Source organism: Pseudonaja textilis, chromosome 3 (genome assembly GCF_049901715.1).
Source record: "Pseudonaja textilis isolate UNSWEBS1 chromosome 3, rPseTex1.2, whole genome shotgun sequence".
In the NCBI taxonomy this organism is placed as follows: Eukaryota; Metazoa; Chordata; class Lepidosauria; order Squamata; family Elapidae; genus Pseudonaja; species Pseudonaja textilis.
The window spans coordinates 25,360,753-25,375,299 of record NC_141992.1 but is presented as its reverse complement, the minus strand read 5'-3'; the positions used below and the strand labels follow the sequence as shown (position 1 = coordinate 25,375,299).

The window sequence follows — 14,547 nt, the reverse complement described above, 5'->3', positions numbered from 1 at the left end:
GGAATACTGTACCTGACTCTGTGGTTTCTTCCCCAAACCCCCAAAACTTTAACCTTAGACTGTCTACTATTGACCTCACCCCTTTCCTAAGAGGGGTGGGCATGCATAAGCACACCAACGTGCCTACCGTTCTTATATGTATCCATGTATTCATAACTGTTTTTACTTATACCTATTATCTTGTAAGCAATTGACAAACCAAATAAAATAAAATATAGTGTGTATTATAAAGTTCAAAAATGTTAATCTCAATATTCTGATGCAGATACCACCTTCTGGTGGTATATAATAGCAATATCACTTAGACTTATTCCCCGCTTTATAGTGCTTTACAGAACTCTCTCTGTCAAGTCTTCAAACTTGGCAAGTTTAAGACTTGTGGACTTCAACTCCCAGAATTCCTAAGCTGACATGACTGGGGGAGAAATTCTGGGAGTTGAAGTCCACAAGTCTTAAAGCTGTGAAGTTTGAAGACCCCTGATCTAAGTGGTTTACAGTCAGCATATTACCCCAACAATCTGAGTCCTCATTTTACCAACCTTGGAAGGCTGTCAATCTTGAGTTAGTCTTATTCATATAGTTATCTTAATAGTTTTCAAATGTTTTTGACTCTTAATGACCACCTAATTGTTAGAGAAGTAGTGAAAAAGCCAATATGCCTCCTTGCATAGAGTGAGCCAGTCATAAAGTCAATAACCTGAACCCCAATGTGGTAGCAGTAGGATCAGCAAATAGAATAAGTTAATGTTCCAGTGAATTACCTTTGTAACAAGGTAATAGCAACTTTTTATATGGTGTTAAATATGTAAATTCATGTGGTTAGATTATAGAACATAGAAAGTAGATCCATTGTTGATAATAGTAATGAACTTTCTTTGAAACTCATTAAGAGCAGGCCATGGCTAGTAATTTGCCTTTCAGGTATAGATTGTTGTTTTGGAAATAAAAAAATCTGAATGCAAATCGAAATGTGGTTTTGAACAGATTTAATTTTTTTTCTGGATTAAAGGTCACATTTGGATTTTACAATACTTATTTGTAGATTCAATTCAGATGGCTATCCAATTAGAATTGGAGCTCTAATATTTGAGCAGCTAATATCTGATCAAAACAGCAAACAGTATCAAACAAAGCAGCCTAAAAGCACATTGCCTCTGAGGTCACATGTGTATCTTGCCTAATCATCCCTTAAAGACTTATTATCCTTGTCCAGCACCCCAGTGGAAGTGCTTCACAAAAGACTGGCAAGATGTAGGCCATCTGGATCACAGGTGTATACTGTTCCACAGGGAAGGCATCATGGCAGACATGTGTCTCTTGATCCCATCAAATGATGTTGCTTAATTGAAAGGACCTGGAGCATGTCCATTGTGTGTTGGATCATGTGAGAAAGTCTCCCATATCTGGGAGGCCTTAGAACCCATAGCACTCAGATTTAGCGTGAGCTTCTTTCTCTCTACACACCCCCTCAGCTTCTGGACGTTAATAATGAACAATATTTAACTCAGAGTTCAATAAAGATGAGACTGTGCACTGTTTTGGGTGTTGCATCTTTAATCAGAATCATTTTAGCTATTCATAAACTTTATCACCACTGTACATACTTGTAGCTTTCTTGACAATACTGCAAGTGCTTTCCACTGCCTTTTTCCTGAATGCTTTTTCAACTTCTGTCTAATGTACAGACTAGGTATTCCCTGGCTTTCTCTTATCCAAGTACTATCCAAATCTTATTCTCCTTAGCTTCACACCATCAACCAAAATAACAGTATACTTCAGAATGGATTAGTGAACATGGGATAAAAACTGATAAGTTTTCTAATGAAAACTTCTAATGAAAACTTATTGACCAATTTCTTTATCTTGCATGATTTTGATGGGTTCACTCAGGTGAAATTTTTGCTTGGCTATCAGGCAGTATGGTACATGGAAGACTGATTAATATGATCTTTATGAAGACCTTAATACCACTTGTCAATTATATATTGAAACCTTTTTAAACTATTTGTGTTTGCATACAAACAGCATTCATTTCCCAATTTAGATTATCATCTTAATCTAAATCCTGTGGGTATCATTAGCCAGCACCATGTTTTTTTTTCTGTTTTAGAGTTTTCTTTGTCCAGGTAGCTCATGCTCTTTAAGTCACAAACTGTTATGGAGATTTCTAGAAGCTGCTTTCTCCAGTGACAATTGCATCAGTGTGCTTCAAATTGTTTTTTCCTCTAAAATAGCAATTTGCCAAAATTAAATAGTTATGCAGAATGCCCTCAAGCACAAATCTATATATTTAATATTTTTTGTTTCTTCTCTCTTACATCCACCAACACAGTGTTGATGCATTGCTCTCAAAAAAAATTCTGCCTTCAGTTAAGTTGCACATCGCAATTAAAAGGTGCAAGCTCAGTATGTATATAGGGCAATTGAAGTAAATTAGCTAATGAGATAAGAGTGGTTCTACTTTACCAAAACCAGGGAGATAAAAAGTCAAGAGCAATTCTGTCTTATTTGAAGTTGTCTTTTCAGATAATGTAAACATCTTCAGAAGAGTAAGCTTATCCCCTGGGCATTTTTATTTACAGTCCTGAGATCAGCAATGAAGGAATTATTTTTCAACAACCATGAAAAATAATCCATAACAAGAAAATAAATAAAGTCTTGCAAAAGGTACCCTGCTTCAACCATCTACCTTCCCACAAGTTGGCCTTCATTTCTTGGCTGGAGAGTTCCTAAAGCTTTCAGAAGTACATGCACCAACTGTCCTCAGAGAAGAGGTACACCTCTTATTTTACGAATTATGTTTGCTAGTCGCTTGGCTAGGCCTCCCTTCTTAGGTTCTTCCACATGGAATGTTCTGGTCAGAAGATTGTAAAAGGAGCCATAACACACAGCTACCACAGTGCAAGTCAGGCAGATCACATTATATGGCATGCTAAAATCTGGTGTTGGCAGATTCACCAGTAGGGGTTCAGTGTAGAGACGTACAAAGTAGCTGGAGCCATCAAAGGAAGGAAATCTGGGAAATAAAAAAAAACCCAGCAGTTTAAAATCAGAGGTGAAGATAAAGATATTTTTGAGTCAAGCCCTACTTCCAATGACGAGTGCAATTTTCTTTGCAGATTATAGAGCTGATAAACCACTGCCTTCCTCCAAAATGCATTTCAATTTTGTTACCCTAGAATCCAGTAATCCTGGAATTCACAGGTGGTCCTCCAGCCATGTTCAACCCAGTAAGATCCCATAGCTTCTGAGATCTGCTATGGTGAGGTAGACAGCACCATTGGCTGAGGAAGATTAAAGATATATAACTTACCTGTCAAAAGACCTTAGTTTTTTTAGCTGTGTCCAGTGCTTTAGCATGCACAAACTACTATGAATATTTAGCATGAGGCTTCATTCAGGAATTGGACATTTACTTCATATGGTATTAGCATTCAAATAGGATTGATATGAATACAACTAAGATCACATATGAATACAACATATTTTGGGCATCATATTCCACATAAGATAATGACTCCTGCATGTATGATCTTGCTTCAGCAGCAAATACTCAAGTGACAAATCACATGCACTATTGTATGCAGAAGGCTTCCAAATTCAAGTGCTAGTGATCCCAGTTAGAATACCAGGCAATGAGGAAAAGATAATCAGTGTTTAAGAAACTGCAAACTATTGCTGTCAGCCTTATCCAATCCAAAATGCTCCATAAAGATAATTTTTGACATACAATGACGATTGGAACTTGAATTTCCATTGCTAAGCAATGCAGTTGTAAAGCATGGCTGCAATGCTTACAAATGACAATCTTTGCAGTCATAGTTACCATCTTTGGAAGTCAATAGAATCATCACATTGGACGGGACCTTGGAGGTCTTCTAGTCCAAACCCCAGATCCTTATTTCTTCCTGGACAAATGGTTATCCAATCTTTTCTTGAAAACCTTCAGCAATGGATCACGCACAATTTCAGGAGGTAAGCTGTTCCACTGATCATTTTTTTCCACTATCGGAAAATTTGTCCTTAATTCAAGGTTGGATCGTCCTCTGATAAAACTTCCATCCATTGCTTCTCCTATCCTTAGGTGCTATGTATGGAGAATAAATTGACCCCCTTCTTTCCAAGGAAACCCCTTCAAATATTTGTAGATGGCTAAGCCTTCCCCCACTAAGCCTTCTCTTTGTTAGGCTAGACATACCTAGTTCCCTTAGCCGTTCACCATATGGTTTAGCCTTCACATGATCTTTGTTGCTTTTCTCTTACCATCTTTGTTGCTCTTCTCTGCACTCTTTCTAGGACCTTAGCATCTCTTGTGTCATGGTGACAAGAAATGGGCACAGTATTCCAAGTGTGGCCTTACCTAGTGCAGTATAGAGTGGTACTATTCACTTCTTGTGATTGTAATCACAAGGTTGCAAGGTTTTGTTGTTATAGCCAATCTCAATAAAAGTAGTTTTAGCCTCCCTGGTCTAGTCTACAAAATGGAGCTGGCAAGAATATGCAAGAAATATCTTGGGGAGAATGGAACAGATAACGACTCAATGGCCAAACAATGAAAGCTGGTATAAGCAGCTTCCCATGTTCAATAGCACTACACAAAGCAGCAATATCAACTTTATGCATTTCCCACTTTCCACCCTCCTTCATTTGCCAAGGTTTAGGGACTCACAGTGAAGCAAAAAGTGGTTTTACAGCTTCATCTTCCTCTTTTATGGCAATGGTGCTTGGTACTAGGGCACTTAAGACAGATGGGCTAAAATCCAGAGGAAAAAAAAAGAAAATTAAGGTTATAAGCCCCTTCAGGAAGACAAGCAGACAAGGATTCAAAGGGATGGAGCACAGACAACTCTTTGGCTGAAGACTGTCCCCGCTTACCTCACATAAAAGCCATGGTTGGGGTCAGGTGTGTATTCGGTCCACTTGAGCAAAGCTCTCTCAAACTGGATGTTGATCTTGGTGACTGAGTTTGCTGGCAACTGAATCAACATTTCCAGGAGATGGGGACGTTTTCGGTCCTGTGCTGGCTGATAATGTATATAACCTAATAACAAAGAAATATAATTAGCATTTCAGATAAACAAAATCCTTCCATGAGGTTCATATAAATATACTGAAGAATGTTCTTGCTGAGGCCCAGATGATCTCCACAGCACCTTTGCAGAGCAGATCACACTGCTCCACTTTAACCCTTTGGAATGCAATCAGAATCTTTGGGATTCTGATTAAACATCTTAATTCATTTGTGAAAAAACACAACAAACAAATCTAGCATAGGACTATACTGGCTGGCTAAAAAGCCAAACAGAATACAATGGGGTTTATTTCCAAAGTAGCAGGCAATTTATTATTTTTAATTCTTTAAAAAATGGTATGTTAATAGTCCTAAAATAATGTATAAAGATACTGATGAAATCAATACAAGTCAAACCCAAAGCAATCACGTTCTATAAAAAATTACTGTAGTTGCCAAAATGGGTATCTTCTACTGTGTTACTAGCCATGAATTATTTCATCCATGTATTATTTTTAGATTTTTAAAAATTCCACTCACCATGGTATAGTATCCTTCTGGGTCATTGGGAGCTATGGGCACAGCATTGCAACAATTTCCAAGCCCACCTCAATCAGTGGTTCCGGTCAGTAGACACAAGGTTGCAACTCTCAAGCTCTTATGAATGCCAACGTGGACGGCATCAGAACTTGTTGTTCTCCCCTATTGTTTATTATCTACATGAAACTGCTTGGGGGATACCATTCAGCAATTTGGAGCAAGGCATTACCAAAATGCTAATGTCACTCAGTTATATATTGCCACTTTATGCTGCATTGCAGATGCTGTCGAAATTCTGAATCAATGCCTGAATGCTATGATCTGAATCAAATGAAAATAATTTGGATTAAATCTAACAAGATGGAGTTGTTTGTCATCAAAATATCAGTGCAATGCAGGAACATTGATCCTGCGAATACTGCTGACTGAAGGAGGTGGTTTATCAGCTGGGAGCTTCTTGTTTAAACAGCGAAAGTTGTGATCAGGAAAGGCCTTCAGCTCATGCATCACTTTCAATCTTACCAGGACAGTTACTGTATCTGGTACAAGCTATATCTGGAACAAAATGTGCCGGCCAGACTCTTAATAAAATAACCCTGTCAGAACACCAATATTTGACTATTAGGGCAATTAAATTGGACATTTATATGGTTCTTTAATTATATACCGAGGTATTTAATATTAGGGCAATTAACTGTCCTAAAGGTGAAGATGGTAGAGTAAAACCCAATTTGGTCTAAATTTATAAAAAATTTAAAAAAATAAAAAAAGCAATCCTCTAGATCTAAGTACCATGGATACAAATTGGTTGTGGAGCAAAGGATAAATGGAGCAACAATTCTGCATTTCCACTGTTCTCTTCCAAAGGATTTCTCTTTCTAGAAAGAAAAGGATTAGAAGAAGAATGTATTAGAGAGAATTTCGATCTTACTTGGTTTATTTTCCTTTCCTTTAGTAATAATGGTCAAGGTATGAATGTAGAGCCGTAGGTACCAGGGCACAGTCTCTAACAGAAGCACAGGGAAAGCTCGATATGGATGTGTGTTATACACAAGAGTGCTGATTTCTCCTGTTTGGAGACCATAACCACTCACGTAGCGCTGAGCATGGAGCACCGGTACTGCCAGGCCCACTGAAGAAAACAAATTAGATGAATTAGAAACTCAACTTCAGCATCTGTATCAGATGAAATACACCTAAAGCAATACCTCAAAAGAAAAACTAAATTTCCTTACTTACATAGGATTTCCCCATTGTTTGCCAATTGGGAGCAAGGACTATTGTTTCCTACTTTATATAAGATGTGACCAAATCACTGCTTGATGATTTAGACACTTTTGTAAGAGAGGACAATAAACACTTCTCTGAATTTCTAGAGTTTTTGTAGTGTCTCTTTAAAGACATTTCTCCTGGATGGTTGGGAATACTACTGGATTTTGTACTGCTGTCCTATTTCAAAATAAATAATATTTTGAAATACATATGGATGAAATTCAACTCTAAAGTATTAGGTCATGGGAGTGTGTGAGGACTAATTAAGTATTAGTCCTAGTTAGCAGATTTAACTGGCACAGTGCAATGGTATCCTTTATACCATTAAAATAGTATGGAGAAGCAGGAAATCACTGATCACTCACAATTATCCTGAGGCCGTTTCCATTTCAACAGCACATTGAGGTTGCGAGATGCGTTGAAGAGTGCTGGGTTCAGAAGGTCATAGACTGCATAAGTTCTCCTGTCTCCCTGGACTGATGCTTCATAGACAGATAAAGGAGTTGGGGAAACATCCAGGAGCTCTTGCACCTGAGAATATAAGCACACTCATTTGCTTTGTGCCAACATATGACATCCTCATATCACAGCTAGCGAAAACATGCTCAACATCTCCTTCCTTATGTGCATTCTAGAGCAATGTTTATGTTTATAAAGGCAACTAGACACAAGTTGTTGAGGCAGTCTCTCTGTGCATTCAGAATCACAACTGCCCAAGTTCCCCAATTCACTGGAAATTCTTCCATTGAAACACTCTTCAAAGCAGCACATGGAAACATGACAACTGAAAAGCAAGCACAGCAAATCACAGGTACTCCTTCTATACACTGAATGGGTATGTCCATGAGAATAATAATTCTTCAATAGAGCATGTTATAACTATTTTAAAAGTCAATAAAAACATTACAATGTGTAATGGAACCTGTAATTATAAATCTTTACATATAAACTACAGAAGCATGATCATCTAGTTAAAAAAAAACACAATTTAGATCCAGTAAAGTAGCAAAACCAAGTAAGATACCTAGACCAAGTAAGGGACCTCCTACACACTACCAAAAGTATAAAAAGCGATCTATAAAAACTAAAAATGACAGTATAATATTTTTTTACCTGACACTGCCTTCACTAACAATCAGATTTTACTACTGAAGGTATCAAGCATTTCAACTGCAAAAAGCCAAATTCCTTGAGCACACCTGATACCCACTCAGTCCATTTACATGGGAAGCTTCCAACAGGATTTTTTCACCCAACTAGAGCTCAGTCTAAAGCCCATTTCAGGAGATGATTACACTATGGAAATATAAAGCTGGGAATCTTGTGCTAAAGAGGGCAACCTGTTGTGCCTCCGCTCCAGCCATTATTTTGATGCAGATACTGCAGATCATATTATCAAAATTTGGTTAGATGTATTTTCAAATTACATTAAGTAATCCACACCCTCCAGATTAAAGCACCTATTTTACCTAAAGCAAGGGTCTTAAAACTTGGCAAGTTTAACACTTGTGAACTTCAACTCCCAGAATTCCCGAGCTAATGTGACAGGAGGAATTCTGGGAGTTGAAGTCCACAAGCTTAAAGTTGTCAAGTTTAAAGACCCCTGACCTAAAGGAACCACTCAAAAGTCTAGAAAGCCTCAACAAAACAAGTCTTGTTCTCCCTCCCAATTCCTGTTTTTTCTAGTCTTATACAAATTAAAAAAACCGTGCTCAGCATATTAACATTACATCTATATTCAAACATGGTTGACAAAAAAAAGTACCTTGGTTTTGCTGGATATATCAACATAAACCTTGCTTTGAGATGCCAGAGGACAGGCTTCAGTGAGAGTACGAGAGAAAATTTTTAAGAGCGACCAATCTGAAGAGAAAACGACACAAGATCAACTAAGAGATGAATCCAGACCAGCAGTACCAACACAGAGACAGTAGCCTGAGTTACCTTTCTTTCCTTGGGCACTGGCAAAACTATCAAAGACAACAGTGAGGATTTGCCTGAGTTCCCAAGATAAGCTCAGACAAGATTTGTCCTGAAAGAAAAAGGCAAAGGGAGACAAAAACACCCACATTTTAAAAAGTCGATGTGTTAAAAAGTATAGTAATCTCAACATTCTTCCCAGAATTTCTAGAGTAATCTGCCCTGAGAATTATAATTACGCCAGCAAAAAAATTTTTACACGCTCGAAATCCTAAGACATATAAATAAGATTTCCTACCCAACATAAAGATATACATGGATAACTTCCTTATTTTGTTCTTAAGAGCCCCAATATAACTGCTTGGATTTTTTTTGCTCAACTTGCTCATTGCCATTTTTAATTTTTCACAACCAGTCTTTTATTCAGCCTGGTTTTAAATGTGGGCACATATCACTTGGTGGTATCTTTGCCTGTTAGAAAACAGTCATCATTGTGGTAGCCAACACTTTACTCCTGATATTTGTGCGGTCCAGCATCTAATAAAACTCTTATTAGCACACCACCAAAACAAATATAAAAATAAGAAAACCCAACTTAATAGCTGAGGCAAAGCTTTGGATCACTGAGTCAGTCAATGTATGGCATTGATATTGTTACTTAGTCAGGTAATGAAATGTTTGCAAGCAAAGACCAAAGCTCAAGAGAATTCCAAAGATTCCTCAGTCAATAAAGCTGATAATGGAAGACTCAGGTCAGATTAAAGCAAATTCTTCTGAATCTAGCTCATAGTAAATCCCATAATATAACCGAAGGATGCAAATACAGCAATGACCACCAACTTGGAGATTTAAAAAGGAATTGCCATATAACTGACATTAGGCTTATCAGTCATTTCTGCTTATGAAGGTTATATTTTACCTGTGGTGTTAACGAGGCAACTGCCACTAAATACCAACTGCTGTGGATCACAATTGAAGCAGGCTTGTGATTTTTCAAAGATATTAGGTTGATCATGATGGTAATGGAATGCCGAAATAATTAAACATGGACTGATCTACCCATTTCTTTACATTCAATTTTTAAGAGGACCATCTTTCACTTAATTAGGGAACCAAGACTAGAATAGGTTCAGCATTATCAGTCTTGGGCATTCTGCCCTCGACTCTTTCAGATGACAGATGAACCAAACATCCAAAAACCCACCCTGCAGATGGGACGGATATGCACTGCCTGGGAGTGGTAACTGCTGTGGAACAGTCGCTCAGCCTTCAGCAGAACAGCCAGGCCAGCCTGGAAAATAAAAAGAAGCCTTTTTTTCCTGCAGAATCCAAAATAAGTTTAGGAACTATGCAACTAGTGTATGTACATATGATGCTATGGTACAAGTCCAAGTTACACATACCCATCAAAAAAGAGACAAAACCCCTGAAGCGATGTTGCAGATATCCAAGTAATGTTTACAAGAGTGAAAGAATTCCAGGGGTCAAAGGACATGCTGCTGCTTTAAGGCTCAACTACTGCAGCTAACACACGTCTCACCTTTGAGCTGCAAGGCAACAGCTTCTTCCAGGGTGTGAGATTTTCAGTGCATACAACTTCACGGGGCAAGACAGCATATCGTAGGAAACGATGATCTGTTACTGAATGAGGGAGTCAAAGATTAGAACTTTCCTCAACCTGGATTTTGCTAGGGATTATGGGAATTAAAAGTCCAGCACACTCAGAAGCCCCAATCAGGGAAAACCTGGATAAGAAGGTTTATGGACATATGCATATCCCCTTTTTATTATATATTATCCTATATATAGTAGCATATAATAAATGGGTTATGATGCTGATGAACTGGATTTCTTGTACTTCTTGTATGCCTCAGATCAATCCTGGGGAATTAAGATGTAGAGAGAGAGAAAAAGAGAAACTACTGTTGAACAAGCAACATATGTTTTGTAAAATGTTTGAAGAAAAATGGAATTGCCTCAACTACGGTAACTCAATTGAAAACTCTTCCTGGGGAGGCTGAATAGTGCTTTCAATGAAGTTTGAAAAAACTGTTAAAACCCTTTTTGTTATTTTTTGGCTTTTTAACAATTATTAGTTCCATTCTTTTTTGCTGCATGTCATTTTAAAGAATATATTGTCAATTGCCATAATCATAGGACCTTTAATGATTTTTTTCCAATTATCCAAGTACCCATATTTTTAAATAGCACTTTTTGTTAAACTATTGTTATGTTATTCTTAAAATTTTAACTGTCTTTGGTGAACACCTATAGAATTTGTTTTATAAGCCCCTTTACATAGATAAGGGATGAATAAATAAATAATAAATAGGATGAATAAATACATATAAACTCACCATTCACCAGCCCCAGGGGTTTGAAGGATGCCGTTGGTATGATTGTATTGGTGGAATCAATGAAGTTCAAAGAGGCACAGAATATTCCTGAGAGGATGTTACTAAGATCATTCCAAGCTTTGTCAACACTAAGAAAGGAAAACATAGAGTAAGCCTTATGTTTGTGAAGGAGTTATCTGAAATTTAAAATACGTATTTGCTAAAACATTTAAAGAATAAGAATTTCTTTTTTCCTCCTCTCTCACAGCATCAGCAAAAAAGAGAGCTGTTCCTGGGACTGCAGTCCCATGAAGCCTTTTATAGGGTGGTCATGCCCTCAGCAGCCAATTATAATATCTGATTATTTTTTCTCACCCATATGCACAAGTGGATTGGAGATACCATTAGTGGAAAAAAAGTAGAAAAGGTATCAGCACATGATACCACTGCTAAATTATCAACCATCATTTATAAACTGAAAAACCCTTCCATGATGGATTCATCCAAGTTACAACAGTATAAGCCAAAAGAATCCCAAATTCAGATTATGGTTTAATATATGTGCAATTCATGTCTACATATGATGTGGGCATGAATAATGGATGATCAGCTCAAGCCTTTCCCAGCTCTCTGAAATGTATTACATTTCCCACCATCCAGTCTCTGTACTGTATGGTCAGACTGACAGAAGCCAATCTGTCACATCTATAAACTGTGAAACAACTGCCATAGCCCTTCTGGAGGCTTCCATTGACTTAAGACCTATGGAAATCACAACTTCTGTACCAGCATTTAAATAAGTAAACAAATACAAGTAACCAAGCAAAAAGGGAAGGCTGACATCACTTTTATATATTTGCCGTTGTCATAGCCTGTGTAGGGTAGGTGGTTAAGGCAGGGCTGTCAAACTTGCAGCCCACTGGCTGGATGCATCATGTGCTGGCCACACCCGTGCCTGGTACAGCAAAGAGGAAAAAGTTGCAATACTTAACAATGTTGTGACAATGCAAGTTTGACAACCGTGGGCTAAAGGATCCATGAAACCCAGGTTCAGTAACTCACTAGATTTACTGAAACTTTCTTTTAGCCCAGCCTATTCCACAGGCTTTCTATTGAGAAAAAAATAATCAGTTGGAGGCATCCTAGCCAGGATGTAAGTAAATCAAATAAATACATAAACTAATGGAGACTGTGAACTGACTTACTCTGAGACAGTGTCCTGGAACCAGACCCAAAGTTCTGCGCCTGCAGGAGCTTGCAAGTAGGGCTGTCCCCAGCTCCGTGTCCGCCAGAAGCCCTGAGTGAGGGAGAGGTGTAACTCGCGCACTGAATATTTGGAAATAAGCTGGCCCAGAGCCTTAGGGAACAGCCGATAATGGGAGACTGGGAGAAAATGGAGACGGAATGGGAAAGCAAAGTGAGAATAGCATCCCTTCTCTCTCACTCCTATCTGCCCCACCTTTTATCTGCCCCTCCCCAAGTGTCTATGGAGATTCTCAGAATCCAAGGTCAGGGTTGTCCCAAAGATGTTTTTTTTTTCAAAAGGCAATTGGACTTTCTTTGCTTTTCCTTGAAGACGTCTTTCTTCTCATCCAAAACCCGAAGCAGCTTATTGGATGAGAAGCAAAAACATCTTCAAGGAAAAACAAAGAAAGTTCAGTTGCCTTTTGAAAAAAAAAAACATCTTAGCGGCATTTATCCTCCAGTTAGAGATCTCCAAACTTGGCAACTTTAAGACTTGTAGACTTCAGCTATAGTTGGCTGGAGAATTCTGGGAGTTGAAGTCCGTAAGTCTTAAAGTTGCCAAGTTTGGGGACCCTTGAGTTAAAGCAATGGCTGCTATTATTCAGACTATTAAATAGTCTAGCCCCTTCTGTCACCCTGCATCCTCCAGAGGGTTGCAACCACACAACTCCAGAAACTATCCCCCAAACCTAAAGGGGTGGGAAAGGTGCCCAATTGGAGAAGTTTTGGTTTTTTTTTAGGTAGAATCCACCAGTTACAACAGGAAGTCAGCCTACTGCAGGGAAACAGGAAGCTCTCTGCTATTTTGAAACATTACAATAATTACCAGGATCAATAAAGCAGCTGGGCTTCCTCCTCTTCCAATTTTTTAAATGCGAGCAAGCACATTAAAATCCCTCTGCTCCTCCATGGGGGATTTTCAAGAGTGGAGCCTCACAATCAGGAGGCTTGTGAGTTTGATCCTAAGTAGAGGCTAATAATAGTTGGAATAGACTCTCCTGCTCGAGCAGGGGGTTGGACTAGATGGACCTCCAAGGTCCCTTCCAACTCTGTTATTCTATGTTTGGAAGAGCACGGAGGCTTTTCTTAAAACCCCTTTCGAAAGAAGCCAGCAGGCAAGCTGCCCCCTCAACACTAACTATTTACAAAGTCTGCACTACTATTACTATTAATCTTCTAATCACTCCTTATTACCCATCCCCTCCCAACTTGTGACTATAACTTTGTCCCTTGTATCCTATTTATATTGACTGCTTCCTAGTATGATTTGATTGCTTATTGTACCCTGTGACTATTATTAAGTGTGGTACCTGATGATTCTTGACTCTTGATGAATGTATCTTTTCTTTTATGTATACTGAGAGGATTTGCACAAAGACACATCCCTTGTGTGTCCAATCACATTTGGCCAATAAAGAATTCAATTCTATTCCTATTCCTATTCCACTCTACTCTACTCTACTCTACTCTACTCCTATTCTACAAGCGAGGGTTCCCAAGGGCAGGAAAACTACACATCGGGTGCCAGAATGCACAGACCTACCCAGGTGTGCGCAGGCACCTGCCCTGTCGTTTCCTCCTCCCCCCTCCCACTCCTTCCCGGGCGGGCTCTGCCACCACCCGGGCTCCCCGCAGCAGGTCCTTCTCTTACCGCCGCCACGCTGCAGGTCCGAGTCCCAGCGGGTGCGGAATTGGAACGTGGCGGCCACATCGCCGGAAGGCAGCGGACTGAGCACCAACTCTTCCCGCAGGGAGTCCCGAGGGGGTTCGGCGGCGCTCTCCGCCGACCCCGAGGCCCAAAGCAGGAGGCCCAGCAGCGAGACGGCCACCTCCATTCTCGCCGCGCCAAGGAAGACGAAGCTCCGCCTCTCCCCACCTCTAGCTGGTCAACGGACAGCCGGCGAGCCTCGGCAACTCCGCCCCTCCCTTCTCCCTGAAGCCAATAGGAACTCTTCTTGCGGTAACATAGAGACAAGATGATAGAGCGATGTATCTTCTTTGTTTTTTTTTTCCGATATTCCGAGTCCGCAGAGGAGAGGATAACTCTCAAAATGCTCTAAATCCCTGTTTCTTCCCACTTTAAAAAATTCTGAAGGACCCCAAAAGAACTTTTGTACGGGTTACATTTATCAACATTTACTATATTAAAAAATCAAAAGGATGCTCTCGTAGAAAATGTGTCGAATTATTTAAGAATTTAAATCCATTGGATATTAAGATGTA

The 14,547-nt window shown here is 39.2% G+C and overlaps 1 protein-coding gene across 2 annotated transcripts; it reads right to left on the bottom strand.

Moving 5' to 3' along the window:
- Window positions 1-1,536: 1,536 nt before the first annotated feature.
- On the bottom strand, window positions 1,537-14,199 carry PIGT (phosphatidylinositol glycan anchor biosynthesis class T). Of its 2 annotated transcripts, none has more exons than XM_026697566.2 (12): window positions 13,976-14,199; window positions 12,285-12,462; window positions 11,101-11,228; window positions 10,284-10,384; window positions 9,948-10,034; window positions 8,768-8,855; window positions 8,589-8,686; window positions 7,189-7,354; window positions 6,483-6,683; window positions 4,876-5,041; window positions 4,670-4,753; window positions 1,537-3,016 (listed from the first exon to the last, which is right to left on the bottom strand). In XM_026697566.2, exons 1-12 carry the CDS (start codon window positions 14,157-14,159, stop codon window positions 2,764-2,766), a joined length of 1,734 nt encoding a protein of 577 aa, XP_026553351.2. In that variant the 5' UTR covers window positions 14,160-14,199; the 3' UTR covers window positions 1,537-2,763. The 2 variants fall into 2 exon arrangements, with proteins under 2 accessions (XP_026553351.2, XP_026553352.2); XM_026697567.2 differs by having other exon boundaries at window positions 12,285-12,376; window positions 13,976-14,180.
- Between the last annotated feature and the right edge of the window lie 348 nt (window positions 14,200-14,547).

Bases quoted from the DNA above. Each gene is read 5' to 3' on its own strand.
- PIGT (XM_026697566.2), bottom strand. From the start codon at position 14,159: ATGGAGGTGGCCGTCTCGCTGCTGGGCCTCCTGCTTTGGGCCTCGGGG. The intron at 8,856-9,947 runs GTGGGTTTTTGG...TTTTTCTTTCAG, and splicing joins ATATCCGTCCCATCTGCAGG to GACAAATCTTGTCTGAGCTT. The intron at 5,042-6,482 runs GTAAGATCGAAA...CTTTGTTATTAG, and splicing joins AGGAAAGGAAAATAAACCAA to GTTATATACATTATCAGCCA.